Below are 20152 nucleotides of genomic sequence, written 5' to 3' on the forward strand. Positions count from 1 at the left end.
AAAGCTAAAGCTTCCTTGCTTCAAAGAAAATATCCTTTGCTTGCATTTGGCTTGATCAGAAGATGATGAAGGATATGGGATGGAAATAAATGATTCTTCTTCATGTCATGTAAAAACTACAGCTGCAATCAAAGGATATACTCAAGATGCATCAAGTGATAATTGCTAGAAGCTCCATAGGGACAAAAACTTACAAAAGAAAGCTCAACACAAATGCATACACTCTAGAATGGTGTGATCATCATCTTAGCTAGACTCTTGTGTAGCAAAAAAAAAAGGTATTGACCAATTATTAGAGAAAACTGATTTATTTGTCTAAGTAGCCACACATCATGGGAATCGAAGTTTGTCCAGATAGCTAAGATAAACTAGGGCTTTTGGCCTTGGATGCTTTAGTGTTAGTCTTAGGTGGTTTAGCATCTTCATCGTCATTATCAGGTTTGTCATCATCCCTTGTCATCATCCCAATCATCAAGTTTCACAGCCTCTAGATCCTCTATTTCTTTCAGATCATCATCAAGCCATCCCTCAGGTTTCACATCATCCAAATCTTCAATCTCCCTTAGGAGCATCCTCATCCCAATCATCAAGTTTTGCGGTATCAGGGTCATCTGCTAAGTGGCCAGTAAGAACTTCAACTTGTTCATTCAAAATCTTAAATTTTCTAGGATTATAACTGGTTCATCTTGAAGATTCAAGTGTTGTAGCCTTATAGAAGCTTTTGAAATAGAATCTATATATGTTGAAGAAGTCATAGTAAAGTATAAACCACCAAGGTACCAAATATTGTCAAGGACTAAAAGATATTAGATATGTAGATGCAATCCCAAACAAAAGGGTATCATGTACATAAGATAATTGTGCATATGAGATCTCCAAAAGCAAAAGAGATTCGCCATTCCTACAACTAACTCACTGCATATGAATAGTGAGACTCAACTACATAACCCAAGGAGGCATCCAAAGTTGACAAAACCGTTTGACATGAGAAAGTACCAGGTGTATAAACCAAAGCTAAATCAATCCACAATCATCAATATCTACATGAACGATGTAAACCATAACCAACTGAGCATATATACATAGGCAAGTAAGAGTCTCCCACTGACTCAAGAAAAGCTCTACAAAGAAAATATCAAAACAAATGCAAACCAAAGTGTCCAAGACCAAAGCCAAGCTCAATACATGTGTCTCATAGCATATAAGTGCCCAATGACATGAAGCAATACATCTAGGAGCATGTATCCATAATAAGCCTTCAAGCCTATAACCAATAAAGCTTCAAATAAAGTAGCCAATTCAAATATGTATCCAACCAAGCTCAAATCCAAGGTTTGCAACTCAACATAAGCATATCCAAGCATAATAATCACTACCAAGTATCAATACATCCATGTAACATCCCCAAAGCATCTATAGGCATTTAATACATAAGCTTTCAAAGTGAATGCTTGTTTCCCATAGGGTATCATAGCAAAGAATCCTATAAGAACTAGCCTAGACAAGCTCTAATTGATCCAAAGTCCTTTCTTGAGCATTAATATAGAATCATGGCATTACAAACTTGCCCTACAAGCATCAATAGAGTATAAAACAAGAAAACAATTGATGTCTAAAAAGTGAACAACAATTTTGTCTTGAACTATCTGAGCAATGGCTGACTCAAAGCTCTTCAACAAATGCCAAATATGAAGCCAAAGGAAGTTAGAAAGATTCCATAAAGATTGGGTGAAGTACCAAGGAGAATGGTAGGACCAAATGGTCGGGGAGGGAGCAATAGGGAAGTCCCCTAAAAATGCATTGAAATTTGCAAGGGCTACTCCTCCTAGGGCTCTATCTACTATGGTTGACCCTCCTGGGCCAGTTGCCAATGGGAAGAGGTGCCATGAAGGTTGAGAAACAACCCAAGAAGGAAGGGGAGTTGCTCTGTATCTTAAATGGTCTGAAGTGGGGCTAACATGGAAGCTCTGTTTGAAGCTCTCCTCCTATTATGAAGTGAATGTCAATGAAGATTCTCAAATGATTGCTGTGACACTAGTTGAAAGGTGGAGCAAGGGGTGAAAGCACAAACAAAAGCAAGAAGATGTAAGAGCTATGGAGTTTCAAGCAAGAGAGAGGAAGAAGGTATGTGGGGACTCCAATAGTCACATTGTGTGACATGTTGTTCCTTATTCTATTATCACAAAAAGAATAAAGAATAATGTGACAATGTGATGGGTGGGTGCCACCTACACTATATAGGTATGCGGGTAGCAAGTACAACTAAATGTAGGTGACTAGGCATAGGTGGCCTTTAACCCAAACACATTCTGCAGAAATTTATCTCCCAAAACCCAACTTCCAACTACTGCTAACAAAAAATCCCACCAAATCCCGATCCATGTTTATTGGTACAAAATTCCCCTAGTCTCACAACATGCTCAATCATAATCCTCACATTCAAAATGGCATCTTGTATTTTGCACGCATGCATAAACCCATATTGGGCTTTGTGTAACACTCTCCCCAGCAATAACTTAATCCTTAAACATAATGCATTGGCCATTATTTTATATGTTGTGTTCAAAATTGTCAAAGGCCTCCATTGAGAAGGCTTAGCTCCTCTCACCACTCCTTTAGGTAGTAATTTGATTCTACCATGATTAGCCTCTATTTGGACTATTTCTCTCCTCATATAGGCATTAGCAAAGTTGGTAATATCTTGACCATATACAAACCGCAAAGCTTGGTAAACCTCAACAAGTATACCATTTGGTTTCAATGTTTTTTCCCTCTTAATTTTGTTAACAACAAATTGCATCTCATCAATAGAGAATGGGTGGGCCAACATTGTTTCTGCATCTTCATCCACCACCCAGCCTACTGGAGTGGGGAATTGGTGAAGTTTCGCTTGATAGTTCTGTTTGTGGACTAGGGCCACCCCAAATATATTGAATAGGTGATTGACAAAGACATGCTATGGATACATCATCAACATGTCTCACTCCTCCTTCATCTTTTATCATTGAGATAAATTCTCTATTTTGCTTAAGTTGGAGGACTTTCTAGAATCTAGAGGTAGGGGCATCTCTTTCTATGTAATATGACCCTCTTAGTCGTGTCTATAAAGCTAAAATTCTCTTCCCCTCTTTCATTTTAATAAACTTTTGAATTCTCTATAGGAGCCACATAAGATGTGGATCATTAGGGCAAAGCCCAAGGTAAGCTAGCACATTAGCTCATTTCTGATAGTTGCATCAAAACTCCTTCTTCTCCACCTAGCTTTAGCACGGCCATAGGTCTTGCTTGTTTTGGTTATTGCAACTATAGTCTTATGCACTTTTTCCCAAGGGTCATCTCCTAGCCTCAACCCACTTTTGGTTGAGCTTCTAGACAAGTTGCTTATCTTGAAGAAAGGTTGTGTTGAACATAAACTGAGGAGGACCACATAAATAGCCATACATTGAAGATACCTTGCAAGAAATTTGCATAAGGCAATTGTCTAAATCCATGACATTAGCCAAAACCTTGAAGGATGGCTATGGTACAAGCCAACACCCCTTGATTAACATATCCTCTATCTAATCTTGCTGCATGCCAAGATCTATACTTGTGTCTATTATGCCAAGTAAAAGAGCATGTACCTTCTTCAACACTCGCATGCAAAGTCCAACAAATCATGTTAGTGGCACAAATTGTTTCAAAAATCTCTCTACAATCCAATCATAGTACCACTTTTGTGTAGTGTAACAATCTATGATGTGGCCATAATCTAGTCACCAACCAAAATGGTGTTTTCTGTCTTAATTAGATCATTTAAGCTCTACCCAAAATTCACTCTCCTAGTCAACACATGTGGTGCATAGACTGAAAAGACATGTATTGCCACTTCAAGAAATTTAATATGAATGTTGAGAACATCTCAGTCTTGCTCTTTCCACATAACTACCAACTCAAGCTCTTCTCAAACTTGCATCATGGTACCTCCCCTTCTCTTTACTCAGCAACTAGGAATGTGTACCACATCCTAGAATCTCCACATTTGTGGTACGTTCATGTCTAAGCTTCACCTCCTACAATGCTACTATGTTGAGCTTCCTAGTCTTTACCAATCTTGCATATTGCTTTCATATCCTTAGAATAGTATCCTCTAATATTCCATTTTGACATTTTTGTGAATAAATAACCATAGTAGGTAGTAGTAGATATTTCATGGAAGCCCTTATTTTCTTTTGACAATGGTGCACATTTCTATCAACCAAAGGTGCCTTGACCAAATTCTTGAGAAAAATGTTTTTCTTTTTGTCCCCCTTTGACTCAGGCTGGTCTATTTTTGGTGGTTAATTCTCCTTGCCATCTATGTGTTGGCCCTTATATCTATATTCGCCCTTATCTTTATGTTAGATTGCCTTAGCCTTGCTTCTCTATGGATCCTACCACTTAACCCCCAACTCAAGAACCACCACTTCCATTCCCTTTAGTTCATTTGTCTTAAACTTTGAGGCTTGCGGCTGATTCTCAACTAGTCCTCCACTATCATTCTTCTTATTCCTTCTGCTTGCAATCCCTAGCAAAATGACTAATGATGGCATAGGTAATATATGTCAAGGAAATGGTTGAATTTGATCTCGATGCATATCTCAAGTCCATTTGGATCATACACTTCCAAGAATTCAAGAATTTTCTTTTTCTTGTTCCACAAAATACAAACCTTTTTATAAGCTCCAATGGCTCCATTTGCAGCCTTTGGCAATATAAAGTACTTTGCCCAATGCTTTAATAAGTGCTCCAATCTCTTCATCCATCCAGTCAAGAATTCCAAGGAAGCTGACCCAAACAACAAGACATTCATGTTGCAGAGAGTTATTCAAGTTGAAAGGAGGCATCCAAAGAATAGCATAAACATACTTGCCTCTAAACCCCACAATTGTGCTACCTAGCAAATTCAAAATCACCCAAGATATTGACCATGAAATATATGTATAACCCACATGCAATAAAATTAGCATACCTCTTCTTGATATTCTATATCGAGAATGAAATGGGTACCTTGAGTACATTTTCCCCCTTATTAGCAATAGCTTAGCACATGCATTCTAAGAAATCCTTGATGTTCTAGCAATGTTGTTTCTCCACTCCCCCATATCCAATTAGTCCTTGTGGTAGTATAAGATCTTAAATGGCAATTATTTCCCTTTATTATTCATGTATTTGCTCTCCCATGATCATGTTCCTCTCTCACTCACACACACACACACACACACTCTCTCTCTCTCTCTCTCTCTCTCTCTCTCTCTCTCTCTCTCTCCCCCCCCCCCACTTCCTACACAATTTTCTATGTACTATTGTGTGATATCTACATACACATACACATATTGATTGTTATGCACAACATGCATTCAAATCGATTACATGTACATTTAGGCATACATCTACTAACTTAGATATATGTTTATCTACACAACTATGTACATAAGATACATACATATCAAGTTGCATATGCATAAAAGGACCATATGTTCATGCACTTGTATGTGTACATATAAAGACGTGCGTGTGCGCGTGTGCCTGTGCGTGTGCCTATGCCTGTGTGAGCTTGCGCGAATACACATGTGTATTTTCTTATGTATACATATACAATCAAAATAACTACTAGGGAGAAGTTAGAAAATAGTATAATGGAAATATGAGTACATAGAATATGCATTCCATTACAACTATGCATATATCAAGAGGTGCACTTATGGGAAACTCTACATATCATGTGTGTTCCAAGGATATTCTACAAACCATTGTACTTATATAAATGAGGTAATAAAATGGCTCCTCTTTTTAAGAAACTTAAATTTTCTTTTTTCAAACTATAATTAAAGACACAGCATACATATGCACACACTCACATACACATGCATGCACATAAATGTGAATAAATATATTAAGTACACTCCTTAACACTTGAAGAAGTGTCTCTCTAGATATATACACATTATGTCTACATCCACACAAACATATGCATACATACACCACATACACACACATGGACTCATTCACATATATGCATGCACCCACACATATTAAGATGGCAAGCTCAATGTGTGTAAACATTGATGATGGACCGCCTAGTTAGATAGGTCCACATGTCTACACTTAGCATCAGTGGTCATTATGACTCTTATATGGCCCCTGAATTATCACTTATTATATTTGGTTTGTTGCATCTACCTACAACTAGCACAGTTGATTAGTATAGTCAATTATGCACTGTTTGATTTAATAGACTAATTTCATGTATGTTGTCTCTTATCTATACTTTGTGTACATTGTATATTGTGTGAAAGAAGAAGAAGAAACTAGCAAGAAAACATTTTGGTCTCTTTTTTTTTCGTATTCTTGGGTGAGTTTTCTCTTATGTGTATGCAATGTATTTGGTGCAACAGCTCAAGAAAACCCCCTTACCACATGATTCATGACATGGTGTCAGAGTGACACCACTAAGAGAGGCTGGTTTTGAATACTAGAATAAAGGAAAAGAAGCAAGGATTCAAGCAAGCAAGGAACATGTAAGAATCTCTCCCATTCTTCCACTCTCTCTCTCTCTCTTGGATAGTGCTTGTGGGGGCATCAGAAGTAGGGTGGTAGAGCAAAAATCTTAGATCATAGTGAGATTTGGTGTGCAAGTAGAGCATTGTATATTCTATAAATAAGCTCTTTTAGAGATTATCCAATACTTTTTTTGGCCATCTAAGGCTATTTCAGAACTTAACACTGTGTGTTGATTTTGCAGCTTCTTGACCGAGGGTTGGACTCGTCCATTGTGGCATCTTTCCCAGTTATCACTTTCACTCAGCAGCTGTTCATTTGTATCGAGGATAACCTGTAAGATCATTGTTTTTGTCGCTAGTACTTACCCTGCAATTCACGACTAGCTCACCGCCGAAAAGTTTATGGACAGTAGTTTCACAGTATACTATGGTTTTAGTTGTGTCGACTTAAAGTGAATGCTTAAGTTACAAATTTCTAATTTGTAAGTTCTAAGGTATTTTTCAAGAAGCAAGCATAAGTTTTATCTACTAACAGGTTGTAGATTACATGTATTGTTGAACAGTTAGTGAAAAAGATTACTTGGTGTATTGCTATGCACTTATTGTGAAAGTTTGCAGAAGACTTGCTTATTGCTTTGTATCAGTTTTGTGATAATGGCAGAGAATAGTGGAAACCCCATCATTGAGAAGCTAGATAAGAACAACTACCCATCATGGAAGTTTCATGTGATAAATTTCCTTATTAGAAAATGCCTCTATGAGTTTGTTTCAGATGAAGAAAAGGAGTGAGAGCTAAGTAATCATGCAATTGTAGAAAAATTAAAAGTGTGGAAAGAATAGAATGTAAAAGATAAAAAGGTAATGTATTGTCTATCTGCAAATCATTGATAATGTGGGATATATAAAAAATGTAGAAACTTCATATGTAGCTTGGATACTTTTTGAGAACATATTTTTAGTAAATACAAAGGTAGAGAAGATTCAGCTCAAGTAAGAGTTGAATATTTTGAAGAAAAAAAGATGTCTGTAAATGAGTATATTTTAAAAGTGAGAAGCTTTGTAGATGCCTTAGCAACTATTGATGCAATGCCTGATCATGATGATTTGGTTTTATCTACTTTAGGTGGCATTAATAATGAGAAGGCCTAGAAATCATTTGTTACTTCTATGTATATACGGAATCCATTTCCAATTTTTTGATGAGTTGGTCTCTCTCATGATCAATGAAGAGATCAAGATATAGGGTGAATCATCTAAAAGAAGTGAAATAGGTCCAAGCATTTTACTCAAGTTCAAGAAGGGAACATAGCAAATCCTCTTCAAGTGGTCGTGGTATGGGATATGCTAGTGATAACAATCAAAACTGATTAAATCAACAATTGAGTAAAATGCAAGTTTCACGAAGCCCTAGAAACTTTAGAGGTAGGGGGAGCTCTAAAGAAAGGGGTGGATGGCAGAATAGAGATTCTAGCAGTTATGGTATTATTAGCCATTATTGTGGTAAAACATGTTATATTGCAACCTAGTATTATGCTAAGAAGGGTGATATCTGTAATAGGAAATTGTAATAAGAAAACGATGCATCATATTCATGATAGAATGAAGATAAAAATGAGAATCAATCTGTTATATAGGATATACTGAATGTTGTTATAGGAAAGAAGACACATGATGATGTATGGTATGTTGATTTAGGTACATTTAATCATATGATCAACCATGTTAAATGGTTTAGAGAGATGCAGGATTTATAAAATCCAGGTTATGTGCAAACGGGAAATGATTCATACCATTCAATTTCACTTATTAAAAATTTTTAATTATCATTGCATAACGGTCAAACAAAGAGTCTATGCAATGTATTACAAGTGACATCCATCACAAAGAATTTAGTATTTATTGCCCAGATGGTAGAGCAAGGGTTGTATTTTGGATTTAATACAAAAGGTTTTTTAATGGAAGATTTTAATGATAAGTAAAGGTTGGTTCACAAAAGGAAGTATAGTTAGCTACATGTTCACTTTAGATATTAGAATTCTTGCTATGAATGTTGTTATGTATGCTAAAGGAAAAGGCGTGGTTGTAGACATTGAAATTTGACACAAACATATTGGATATGTAAATGTGCAAAGGAGGCTAAAATGAATGCAATGCAAGGGTTGGCTATAGGATTGCATGCTTTTAGAGTTGTAAAATTTTATGAAGTGTGTGAAGTATGTAAATTTGGTAAGCAGAACAAGACAATCTTTTTCACATGATAGAGATTTGAGTAGGATAACCTTGTCACAAGTGATTCCAAAGTAAGCAAGGATATTATTTTTTGTGAGATGAGTAGTTAATATATATCTAGTGGTAATGCATTGGATCATGATCATGATCATGACAGTTATGTGTAGAAAGAAAAACAAGAATCACAGTGCCTTAGTGGACTAGAAACATCATCTAGTACTAGATCTACAATTAGCCCTTGGTTTGGAAGGCTAAGGAGCAGTCCCGCATCCTCTGGTGCATCTATTAGTGTTGTAGGCAAAGACAAAGGAAAGAAGAAAGTGTCAGATGGTAATAATGGACCTGCTAGTCATTTGGGATTTTATGGAGATTCCAGTGGTTCAAAGAGTTTGGATTATGAGCTTGGTATACCTTCAGTCAGAACACCAGATGTACAAAGAGCACATGGTAATGTAAAGAATCCATCGAGTGATCCAATGGTATGCTGGTCTAGCAAGGTTAAATATCATATCAAAAGATTTAGTTTTGAAGGCTATAAAGCCCACCATTATGCTTATATAGTAAAGGTGGTTGAGGATATTGAGCCCACTTATTTTGAGGATGATGTTGGACATGCTCATTAGAATACAACAATAGATGAGGAGATGGCTACATTAGAGGCCAACAAGACTTGGGATCTAGTACCATTGCTTAAGGGCAAGAAAACTATTGATTGTAACTGGGTCTACAAAATTAAGCGTGATGTACATGGTCCTATTAGCATATATAATGCTAGGTTGGTTGCAAAAGGCTATGCTCAAACATATGGCATAGATTATGAAGAGGCATTTGGTCTAGTTGTTGTTAGGAGGGATGGTAAATTGTTAAATGTGTGATTGCTTTGGCAACAACCACCAAAGGCTAGAGTTTGCAACAAATGGATATAAAGAATGTCTTTTTGTATGGTGAATTGCAAGAAGAGGTGTATATAGAGCAATTAGTAGGTTATGAGGATTTAGAGCATCCCACACTCATGCCACATATGTGTGCAAGTTAAAGAAGTTGCTCTATAGGTTGAAGCAAGCACCTAGAGCATGGTCTGATAAGATCAGAGAATATATTGTCAACATTTGCTTTTACATTTTTTATGTTGATCACTCACTTTATATAAGAAAGGGAGATAAAGGTTTTGTCATCATAGTCATCTATGTGGATGACTTGATTATTACAAGTGACCGTGACTATGGGATTGTTGAATTCAATGATATTTTTTTAAAAAAATGAGATGAAAAATTTGGGTGAGCTAAGGTACTTTCTTGGTATTGAGGTGATTAGATGTGATGATGGTATGTGGCTACCCCAAAGGCAGTATGACTTGGATATGTTGTCCAAGTATGATGTGATAATGCGTAAGCCTCTTTTAGTGCCATTGGAGCAAAATGTGAAGTTGAGTTGTTGATCTGGGGATGAGATAGAAGACCCTACTATATTTAGGAGGATAGTAGGGAATCTAATTTACATAACTATCACAAGACCAAACTTGAGTTATGTTGTTGGTCTTGTCAATCAATTTATGCATTTGCCTATAAAGCATCATTTGTATGTAGTTAGATGCATATTGAGGTATATGATGTCCACTTTGCATTATAGACTTTTAATAAGGAAAGTAAGGATATACAGGTGTTTGGATACACAAATGCAGATTGGAGAGACTAATAGAAGATGTACCTGAGATTCATGTTTTTCCTTAGTAGTGCAACACTTATGTGGAGCAATAAAAAGAAACGTACAATTGCTCTATCGAGTACAGAGAATGAGTATAGAGATGCTACTATGGCAACAAGTGAGATGATATGGCTACAAAAGCTATTGGGTAATTTGGATGTGTAGGGAGATGGTCCAATTGTCATTCGCTGTGAGAACATGAGTAGTATACAATTAGCTAGGAACCTAGTATTCCATGCTAGGACAAAACACATTAAAGTGCATTACCACTTTGTGAGAGAGAAGGTACTTGTAGGTGAAATCGACTTTAGGACATACGATTAGATAGCTAACACTTTCATAAATGATTGGGTGCAGAGGAACTTCAAAAATTTCAAAGCTTACTTGGAGTTGCAAAGATACAGTTGAACTTGAGGGGGAGTGTTGAGATGGCAAGCTCAACATGTATAGACATTGATGATGGATCACCTAGTTAGATGGATCCATATTCTACACTTTCCATGTCGCCGGCTATTATGACTCTTACATGGCTAATGACTTATCACTTATAATGTTTGATTTGTTGAACCTACCTATAGTTAGCATAGTATATAGTGCCAATTGATTAGTGTAGTTAGTTATGCATTGTTTGACTTAGTAGGTCATGTTCCTTTATGTTGTACCTTATCTATACTTTCTGTACATTGTATTATGTATGAAAGAAAAAGAAGAAACCAACAAGTAAATGTTTTAGCATCCATCTCTCTTCTTGTGTTCATGAGTTAGCTTTCTCTTGTGTGTATATTGTGTGTTTGGTTGACATATCAAGGCAAGCAAGTCCCCCACCACATGATTCATGACAACACATACACATCTCTAAACACATACACATTATGTCCACATCGACACATGCACATACATGTGCATAAATGCACACACATGTGTGCATATGTATGTGAACACACATGTGCACATGTGTGTGTGTGTTTGTGTGCTCATGTACACACATGCGTGTGTGCACACACACACTTTGGGCAAACTCATGCACACATGTGCACTAGTTTACTTGCACATGCACATGTTGCATACATATACGGTATGCACATAGATGTCCACATAGACATGAAAACGTTAAATGCTTTTACCTCTTCTCGAAATGAAGGAATTTTGTAGTCTTCTTCTATTGGTCAACTCTCTTCTAGCCATTTTCTCACAATACTACTACCATGTGTTAAGGTCTCTTATGTGATCTATTTCTTTATTTATGTGACTTTGTATTCTAAACTTTCTTATGTTACTTTGTAGAATAATATTATAAATGCACCCCCTTTGATTTGTAGCTCACACTAAGTTAAAATGTCATCATTGAATTGATGTGATAGCATACACATATACAATGTGGCCACCCTAAAGTGTAAAATGCCCTCCTTGACCAACATTTGGGGTTCTTTTCTTCTAGTTCTTCATATTTCTTGCTTGCCATGTTTGTATGTATTATACATATCCAAAACTCACTGCCTTTATGGTTCCATTTAGGTTGGTATGCTTGGTGTATCTATTGAGGGGCACTATTAGACAATAACAACATATTAGACTTCCAAAAGGATCACAATACTGGCATGATCAATATCTATAAGATCTTGGTTCTAATTACCAATATAATCATGATCAAGAAATTTATAATGTCATGTTGTTGTATACTATATCCTTGTCAAAGTTTATACTTCTCTCTATAAAATGCCACTATTCGTTAATCCTTGAAAGCCTAAGTCCTAACTCTTTTTATATTATCTCATCCATATTAAGAATGTATATTGTATTGTTCGCAAAGTTCCATATTTGAGTATGCATGCAACTTGTGTACAAACATGCATGTAAATATGCATACATCCATACCTATGTATCTTTGCTAAGTTCCATGTTTGAGTATACATGTAACTTGTGTATAGACATGCATGCAAATAAGCATATATCCATACCTATGTACGTACTTTTACACATGCATACATATATAGATACATACACATAGATGTATGCACATATATACGTCTATATATACATACATACTCTCATATTATGCATGTATGCATGAATGTGAATGTGTGTGTGTGTGTGTGTGTGTGTGTGTGTGTGTGTGTGTGTGTGTGTGTGATGTGAATACTACAAGGGTATATATACCCAAAGTGTTGGAATTTCAATTTACCACTACTTTGCTAGGTGGCACACAAGAAAGATTGCTCCATGATATTCATTGAGTGTCTGACAATTGGAGAGAGAGAGAGAGAGAGAGAGAGAGAGAGAGAGAGAGAGAGAGAGTGTGTGTGTGTGTGTGTGTGTGTAAAACTTTTATATATGCCAACTTTCAAGCCTCAAACTACCTAGGACCTAAGAACTTTTTTCCTTTTTGTTTTCTACCATGTAGTACATAGAGCCATTCTAAAAACAAAGCACTTATTTGCAAGAGTACAAAGAAACATAACCGAAACCCCTAAAGGTGGGTGGTCTCAAGAACATCATACAAAGAATCTTCTTAAAGAACTTTTGCCACCTACTATTTCCGAATACTTTGTGGGAAATTTACTACATGTTCACTTTACAATGTAAACAAGGCTAAATTCATAAGAGAATTACTTCCATAAGATAAAACTCACTTAATTAGCACCATGCTTGTGAAAAATTAAGGGTATTGAACCCATTTACAAAGCATCTAGTGTTATACCATTGGTGCAATCAAAAGAAGTGGTCGATTTGCAATGTTGAATTTCAAATTGAAAATAATGTTGCAAAAACAGATATGTAAAGTTGACCACCTAAATGTTTCAATGGAAGTTTGCGTGGACAAACAAGTTGCATCAATACTTTCTTAGGTCCAACAATCTCAAGGACTAAGAACCGGCATTTGAACACACATGCAAAACTTGTCGATTCACAACTTGTGTGTGAACAACCACTTGAGAGGCATAGAACACATTATACAAACTAGATGTGAGTGAGTTATAACAATGTAGAATACTCAAGAAGCTTACACTCAAGAGATAAGGTGCTTATAAGTCTAGGCAAGAAAGGGGCTTGTAGGCTTACTTGTTAACAAGAATATTAGCTTGGAACAAGACCACCTAACTAAGCAAAGAAAAAGGAGAACATAACAATTGCTTAAGCGTTAGCATAAATGACACTTGTAAGTCTCGGTTCACACATGTTCAAGTGATAAGTGGAATGCTTCTCTAGAGTTGATATATTGATCTATCCATCAAGTTGGAAGTCAATGTTGATCACTAGGTGCAGAATGTGATTGGTAAATGTGTAAAATGGGTCAACAAGTGGTAACTCAGCCAGTAGGGGTGGGTGTGTGAGCGGTCATTGGATTGAATCCCCTTGGTTGTGCAACTGTGAGACTCCTTATTCTTCAAGGTGAATATATCCTTTGGTATGAAGAGCCCCTTAGAAACTTAGAAACTTGTCCACTAAATGCTCCACCACCATGAAGGTGATAAAAATGGTTGCACACACATCCATGCATCCATATGGGCACGCGCGCACACATACACACACACATAGAGAGAGAGAGAGAGAGAGAGAGAGTATGACTAGGAGCATTAATAACAAGATTTTCCTCCTGAGAGAGAGGACGAAGGGATATTTACTATATACAAGCAGTGTTAATAGTACAAAGGTTTTCTTCTTTGTGGAGGATTAAAAAAAGAGGACAGAGAAAGGGAGGTTCAGAAACCTGCTTTCATACATACATAGTCCCAAATTTGGGTACAAAGCTTAATAACAATCTAAGACCTCTGCCATGTCACAATTTCTCAACTATGATAGGAGCTCCATGCTTGGGCCTGACAGTCACCACAACCTGAGGGGAATGCCTGTAATCAGGGGATGCTTTGAATCTGTACTTGAGCAGCAGACTTGATAACACCAGCTTGGCTTCAATCAGGCTAAAGCTCTGGCCAATGCAGTTTCTGGGTCCATGTGCAAAGGGCAAATACGCCATGGGGTGCTTTGCTGCCTTGCTTATCCCCTCGGAAAACCTCTCCGGCTTGAACTCGTATACATCCTCGCCCCACAGCTCTGGGTCCAGATGAATTGCCATGATGGGTATCCAGAAGCACATCCCTTTGGGCACAAACAGGTTGCCCACCGTCATGTCGCAGAGCGCCGTCCTGACAATCGAGTTCGCAGGCGCATACAGGCGCAACGTTTCGTGCAGGATCATCTCCACCTGTGCATTGAAAAATGTTCAGCAATTGCAATGTTGTCTGCACATCTTACGAGCTACTATGGTCCATTTTTGGAGGAGGTCCGTGTATGTCCATAGATTTAGGACTACAAACAGATCAAAATTGGAGAAGATGCATGTGTTCATGGATGTGATACCACAAACAGATTGACAACTTAATTGGAGAAGATGCATGCGTTCAGGGATGCAATACCACAAACAGATCAATTTAACTAGGTGCATCTGTTCGGGGATGTAATACTACAAACAGATCAATTAAAGAAGGTGCATATGTTCATGGATGTAACACTGCTAACAGATCGTTTTAAGAAGGTGCAAATATATACATGGGTGTAGTACTACAAACAGATCAATGTGTGCAATATGATTCACAAAGTTTCCGAATCAGCATGCTCAAATTCGAGAAATGCATGAATGCAATATACAACAGATAAATGCAAGCTATGCATAATCAATGCAGCGACAAAACAACATGAAGCCAACGTATGATTAAATTTCCTTAAACCAAGTCTATGATAATCAATGAATCCAAACTTCCACAATCGGTAAAGGCAGCAGAATGTACTTGAGAGCATACCAACCACAAGACTTCAATCAGCAGCATGAAATACAATTGAATTTGGCATATCAAATGTGTATACTGCAAAGCACAGTAGGCATGTGATCTAATGCATTCTCTTATGTTTGAATTCATAACCATACCAATTCCAAATGAAGTTTTTATCAAACTAGGAGCACTTACAATCTTCAACTTCGAAACAGTATCAGAATCTGGAAGCTTGTCCTTGCATATGCTTGTAACTTCTTCCCGAGCTCTTTCCTGCCATGATGGGTCATGAGCCAGTAACAGCAAAGCCCATGTCAAAAGATTGGCTGTGGTTTCATGACCTGCAAAGAAGAAAGTCTTGCATTCATCCACCAACTGCTGCATGGTAAGCTGTGGCTGCTTCTTATCTTGGCTAATGCTTTCACTCTCAGTCAGCATCAGGCCAAGCAAATCTGCACCGTATGAGGCACTTTTTCCACCCTTCACCGAAGCTCTGCGGTCCTCAATTATTTCCCTTATCGATGTTTCCACAGTCTTCTTCATCCTCCTGAGCTCAAGGAAAGCTGGAATTGGAAGAAAACTGCACCATGTTTTAAGTTAGTGGTAGTTCTAACCATGTTGGTGGATACATGCAAGCAACTCCCTCATAATTGATCCAGAGAGAAAAAACTAAACTAATATCTAGCAACAAAATGTATATGCAGTATGCAGGCCTAGTTTTAACCACAGCACAATCAACTGCCCCTGCAAATTAAGCATGCAGAAGCAGCTCTGGTACAAAACTGAAGTTGTTTCAGTTAGACATATGCTTGAAAGTTCAATCTAGTACATGAACCTTGGAGGATTTAGTATATGCAAACCCTTCTTTGTCACATGTATTCAAGACCTAATTAAAAACCCCTTATCTGCAAATTTATCATGAATAAAGCACACCCTTTCCTATTCAACTTGTGAATATCCCCATGAAATGATACCCTTTCACATGTAAATATTGTCCAAAATTTTGTTGAACCCACATGATAGACTTACATATTTATGAGTGAGACTCCACCCCACCCAACCCCCCAAAAAAAAACCCAAGCATGCAACCTAGTATCATAGAATGCTAGCTACCCCTTGAGCTTTATGGATTTGTCACTCAGAGAAACTAGATTCCATATAAATGAGAACATAAAAGTTGGTTTATATTAAAATACACCCTCATATACACTGGCACATATACAGAATCAAGGAAGGAAAGCTCATATATTACCTGATTCCTGGGAGAATCAACAAGTGACCATACTTGAAGACAAACCCTTTCAATGCATCCATGTACTCAAAAATCTTTCTTCCCCGCTCATAGCTGCTGCCAAACTGTGTGTGAGCAATTATATCCGCTGTAAGCTTGGTCATGCACCCCTCCATTTCAATTTCAGCCACTCCATTACACATCAACATTTTTCTATCCCACTCTTCAAGCATCTCTTGGATGATCTTTACCATAATCTGAGCAAATGCCTGCACCCATCATCGACATCATCACAAACTGTACAGAAATACTTTATCCATACCACGTAAATATCGAGGTTCCATAATTCATGATGTACCTTGATTTTTTCAGAATGAAAGGCAGGTCCTATAACCCTTCTCTCATGTGCCCATGTCTCTCCGTTGGCTAGGACAAGACCAATACCAGTGACAGGTTCCAGAAATCTTTGCAACAAGGTAGGCTTACCCAGTGACAAAGTGTGCTTTGAGGATAGAATATCTCTAAGCATGTCCATATCCCTCATTACGATATTTGCATCAGGTCCCCACCATATCACATGTTGTTTGCCTGCAAAAATTCACAAGCATGAGAGTCTTCCACTACAAAGCAGGTGATGCATAGACCATGCACCAATAATTGATTTGCTTCCAGTCCTCTTAACAGTTCATATCTGAAACTTGGTGAATGGTTGATAAAGACAATTCTCCTTTTCTGTTGGTTAGCTTAAACAATCATCACTCTCTCTCTCACATGTTCTGCTTCAGATAACAGATAGTGTCATCATGATAGTAAGGGTAGGAGAGCTTAGGCTTAAACAATCATCAATCTTTCTCTCACATGTTCTGCTTCGGATAACAGATAGTGTCATCATGATAGTAAAGGTAGGAGGGTTTACCGTAGAGTTTGGTCCAGAGCACATTCTCAGGCAGGCACTGTTGGACAGTTAAATCATGCCTGAAGTAGTCCAAGGCATCTGGCACGCTCTCTCTCAACCTCTTGATTTCCATGACATTGCCAAGCAGGATGTGTGGAGTAGGTCCTCCCAGACCTTGCTTTTTGGCAATCAGGGCATTCCTCTTCGGCGTCCACCACACGCTATCGATGCACCATGAGCACAGTGGGATGACCCAGAAGAGCAGCAATAGGGAGAAGGCCATGAGAGCCCAGATGCCCCCGCCCTGCAACGAAGCTGAGTCGATGGAGTCTTCCATGTCCATGAAGCTTAGCAGTAGAATCTAATTCTGAAGGTGATTAAGCATAGTAAAGGCAGGCTCCAACAGGGAAAGGGGGAAGGTCTAGTACTTCTTAAAGCCAGTGTGATTGTATCACTGAATTTTTTGATTGATGGATGATTGTAAGAACAACTACTGATATATTGCAAATCTAGCTGAAGCTTAGCAGTAGAAACTAATTCTGAGTGTGATTAAGCATAGTAAAGGCAGACTCCAATAGGAAAGGGGAAAGGTCTGGTACTTCTCAAACCCAGTCTGATTATATCACCAACAGCTTTGATCGATGGATGATTGTAGGAATTAGTTCTGATATGACGCCAATCTAGTTGACTTCAGCATCATGATTCTCCGATGATTGTAGGGATTAGTACTGATATAATGCAAATCTAGGTGAACTTTCAGCACTTCTATATCATGAATCTATTACACTCGAGGACTGTAGAGACTTATCTGCTCAATTGCTGTCCATTTTGAGCATAGACAGGAGGGATGGGATGCTGCAATCCATAGTCCTTGAAGTCTAGGTCAAAAAGATGATAATGCCAAACAATGAAAGGGGTGCTTGAACCCAATCTGAAAGGGATTAAGGTGTTGCAAAAAAGTGAGCAATCAATAGGGATTAATTCTGTAGATGTTTTTATGCCTGCATCAAATAATGAGATTCAAAGCAATTGGGGCAAAACAGGAGAGAGCACAAACAGCCTCCTTGATGTGAGACTTTTAGCATGATTTCGATGGGATTACATAGTGATAAGAGGAAATTATGAGTGGGGCAACTTTAATCCTATCCCATCATCATCATGGTGGCCATCATCATCATCACAATAGCCCTAATTTCACATCAAAATACACATCTCCAGTACATGTATGATGATGGAAAATCTTTTTTTCTGGGGGATTGATTGACAGGAGCTGGAATCCAATCCAGTATGATCACACCTGCAGTCGTTTCTTGCAGTGACATGAGGAGGGAGATGACACCAACAAGTTCTGATCAGAGGCTAATGTAGGAGGAGCAGGAGGGGAGTAGGCTCTTCTTTTTCCGGGCCCTCTCAAAAAAAGGCTATGGAGGGATCAGTGGGAGTGGGCTATGGCGCTGCTGCGATTGGAATTTGGGGCAATAACTGCCAAAGATATGATGGGAGGGTGAAGACCTAGTTACGGGGAGGCGTTACACCAGATTGGTAGAGAGAGAGAGAGAGAGAGAGAGAAGAGGAGAGAGAGAGAGAGAGAGAGAGAGAGAGAGAGAGAGAAGGGGGATTGGGGGGGAGAGAGAGAGAGAGGCGCTGTTAGCATAGGCGACATAATGGCACAAACAACAACATTAAACTGCTTCATATTTGTGTGTTTGTTGTGGGATGTGTGTGAGATATATATATATATATATATAGAGAGAGAGAGAGAGAGAGAGAGAGAGAGAGTAGTATTGTCGGATCTTTAAGTGAGAAAGAGAGTAATATTGTTAGATTTTTATATGAGTGAGAGAGAGTGTATGTGCGTGTATGCATACATAAACGTGTGTAGTATTGTTAGATGTGTATATATATATATAGAGAGAGAGAGAGAGAGAGAGTCTTTTTGGAGGAGTACATGAGAGAGAGAGAGAGAGAGAGAAGTTTTTTTGTTATATGGTGGGGGGGTCATTTCTTATTCATCTCAAATAGAGAAACAAATAGAGATTTAGTGTAAATTGCATTGTAATTGCTAGGGGAAAGAACTTCAAACTTAAATGTAGTGAGTTTAAGACTTCGAGTTTCAAGGAATTTGGATTATATTAATCACTACAACTACCATAACAGTGCAAAGGCGCGTGAGTGTGACAAGTTTATCACAACTTCCAATCGGTTTTCATCCTCCATTCAAGTAAAGTCATTACTAGACCCATAGTTATCAAGCAATTAAAAGCAAGTGGAACTTCTCTTAGAAACCAAGATTGTTGCGCACTCACACACACACACACACAGAGCATCAACAAATAGCCAATGGTAGTATACTACAAGGGATCAATGCCACAAAGTTGATGGAGTACACTCTTCATTGCAGTTTGCCTTAAAGAAGAGGGTTTGAAGTCCTTTTTCACCATCCCCTTGGTTGATTTCCAACATTGTGGCTACTTGTGCGAGCAAGCTTGATATGCACATGTCCTAGCCTAAAGAAGTATCAAGTTTTAAGGTTAAAGATTGATATTAAAGAAGTTTATGTTGGAACAACACACGCGCGCGCGCGCGCGCACACACACACACACACACACACACACACACACACACATATATATATATATATATAGAGAGAGAGAGAGAGCTATTCACATTCACACTACTAGAGAGAAAAGATAGAGAGCTTTACATATTAACCAACCCACTCATGGTGCCCTCCCAAATAGGCAAATGTTTTCCACACTAGTGTGCCACTCAATACCAACTTCCAATCAATAGGGGCCAAAGA

The 20152-nt window shown here is 38.0% G+C and overlaps 1 protein-coding gene across 1 annotated transcript; it reads right to left on the bottom strand.

Moving 5' to 3' along the window:
• Positions 1-14032: 14032 nt before the first annotated feature.
• LOC148035727 (cytokinin hydroxylase-like) lies at positions 14033-18942 on the bottom strand. Its single transcript, XM_087677746.1, has 5 exons — positions 17371-18942; positions 16813-17042; positions 16476-16723; positions 15419-15803; positions 14033-14658 (listed from the first exon to the last, which is right to left on the bottom strand). Exons 1-5 carry the CDS (start codon positions 17690-17692, stop codon positions 14233-14235), a joined length of 1611 nt encoding a protein of 536 aa, XP_087533872.1. The 5' UTR covers positions 17693-18942; the 3' UTR covers positions 14033-14232.
• Positions 18943-20152: the final 1210 nt, after the last annotated feature.

This window comes from Lygodium microphyllum, chromosome 5 (assembly GCF_053477565.2).
Source record: "Lygodium microphyllum isolate KBCC chromosome 5, Lygodium_microphyllum_v1.1.10, whole genome shotgun sequence".
In the NCBI taxonomy this organism is placed as follows: domain Eukaryota; kingdom Viridiplantae; phylum Streptophyta; class Polypodiopsida; order Schizaeales; family Lygodiaceae; genus Lygodium; species Lygodium microphyllum.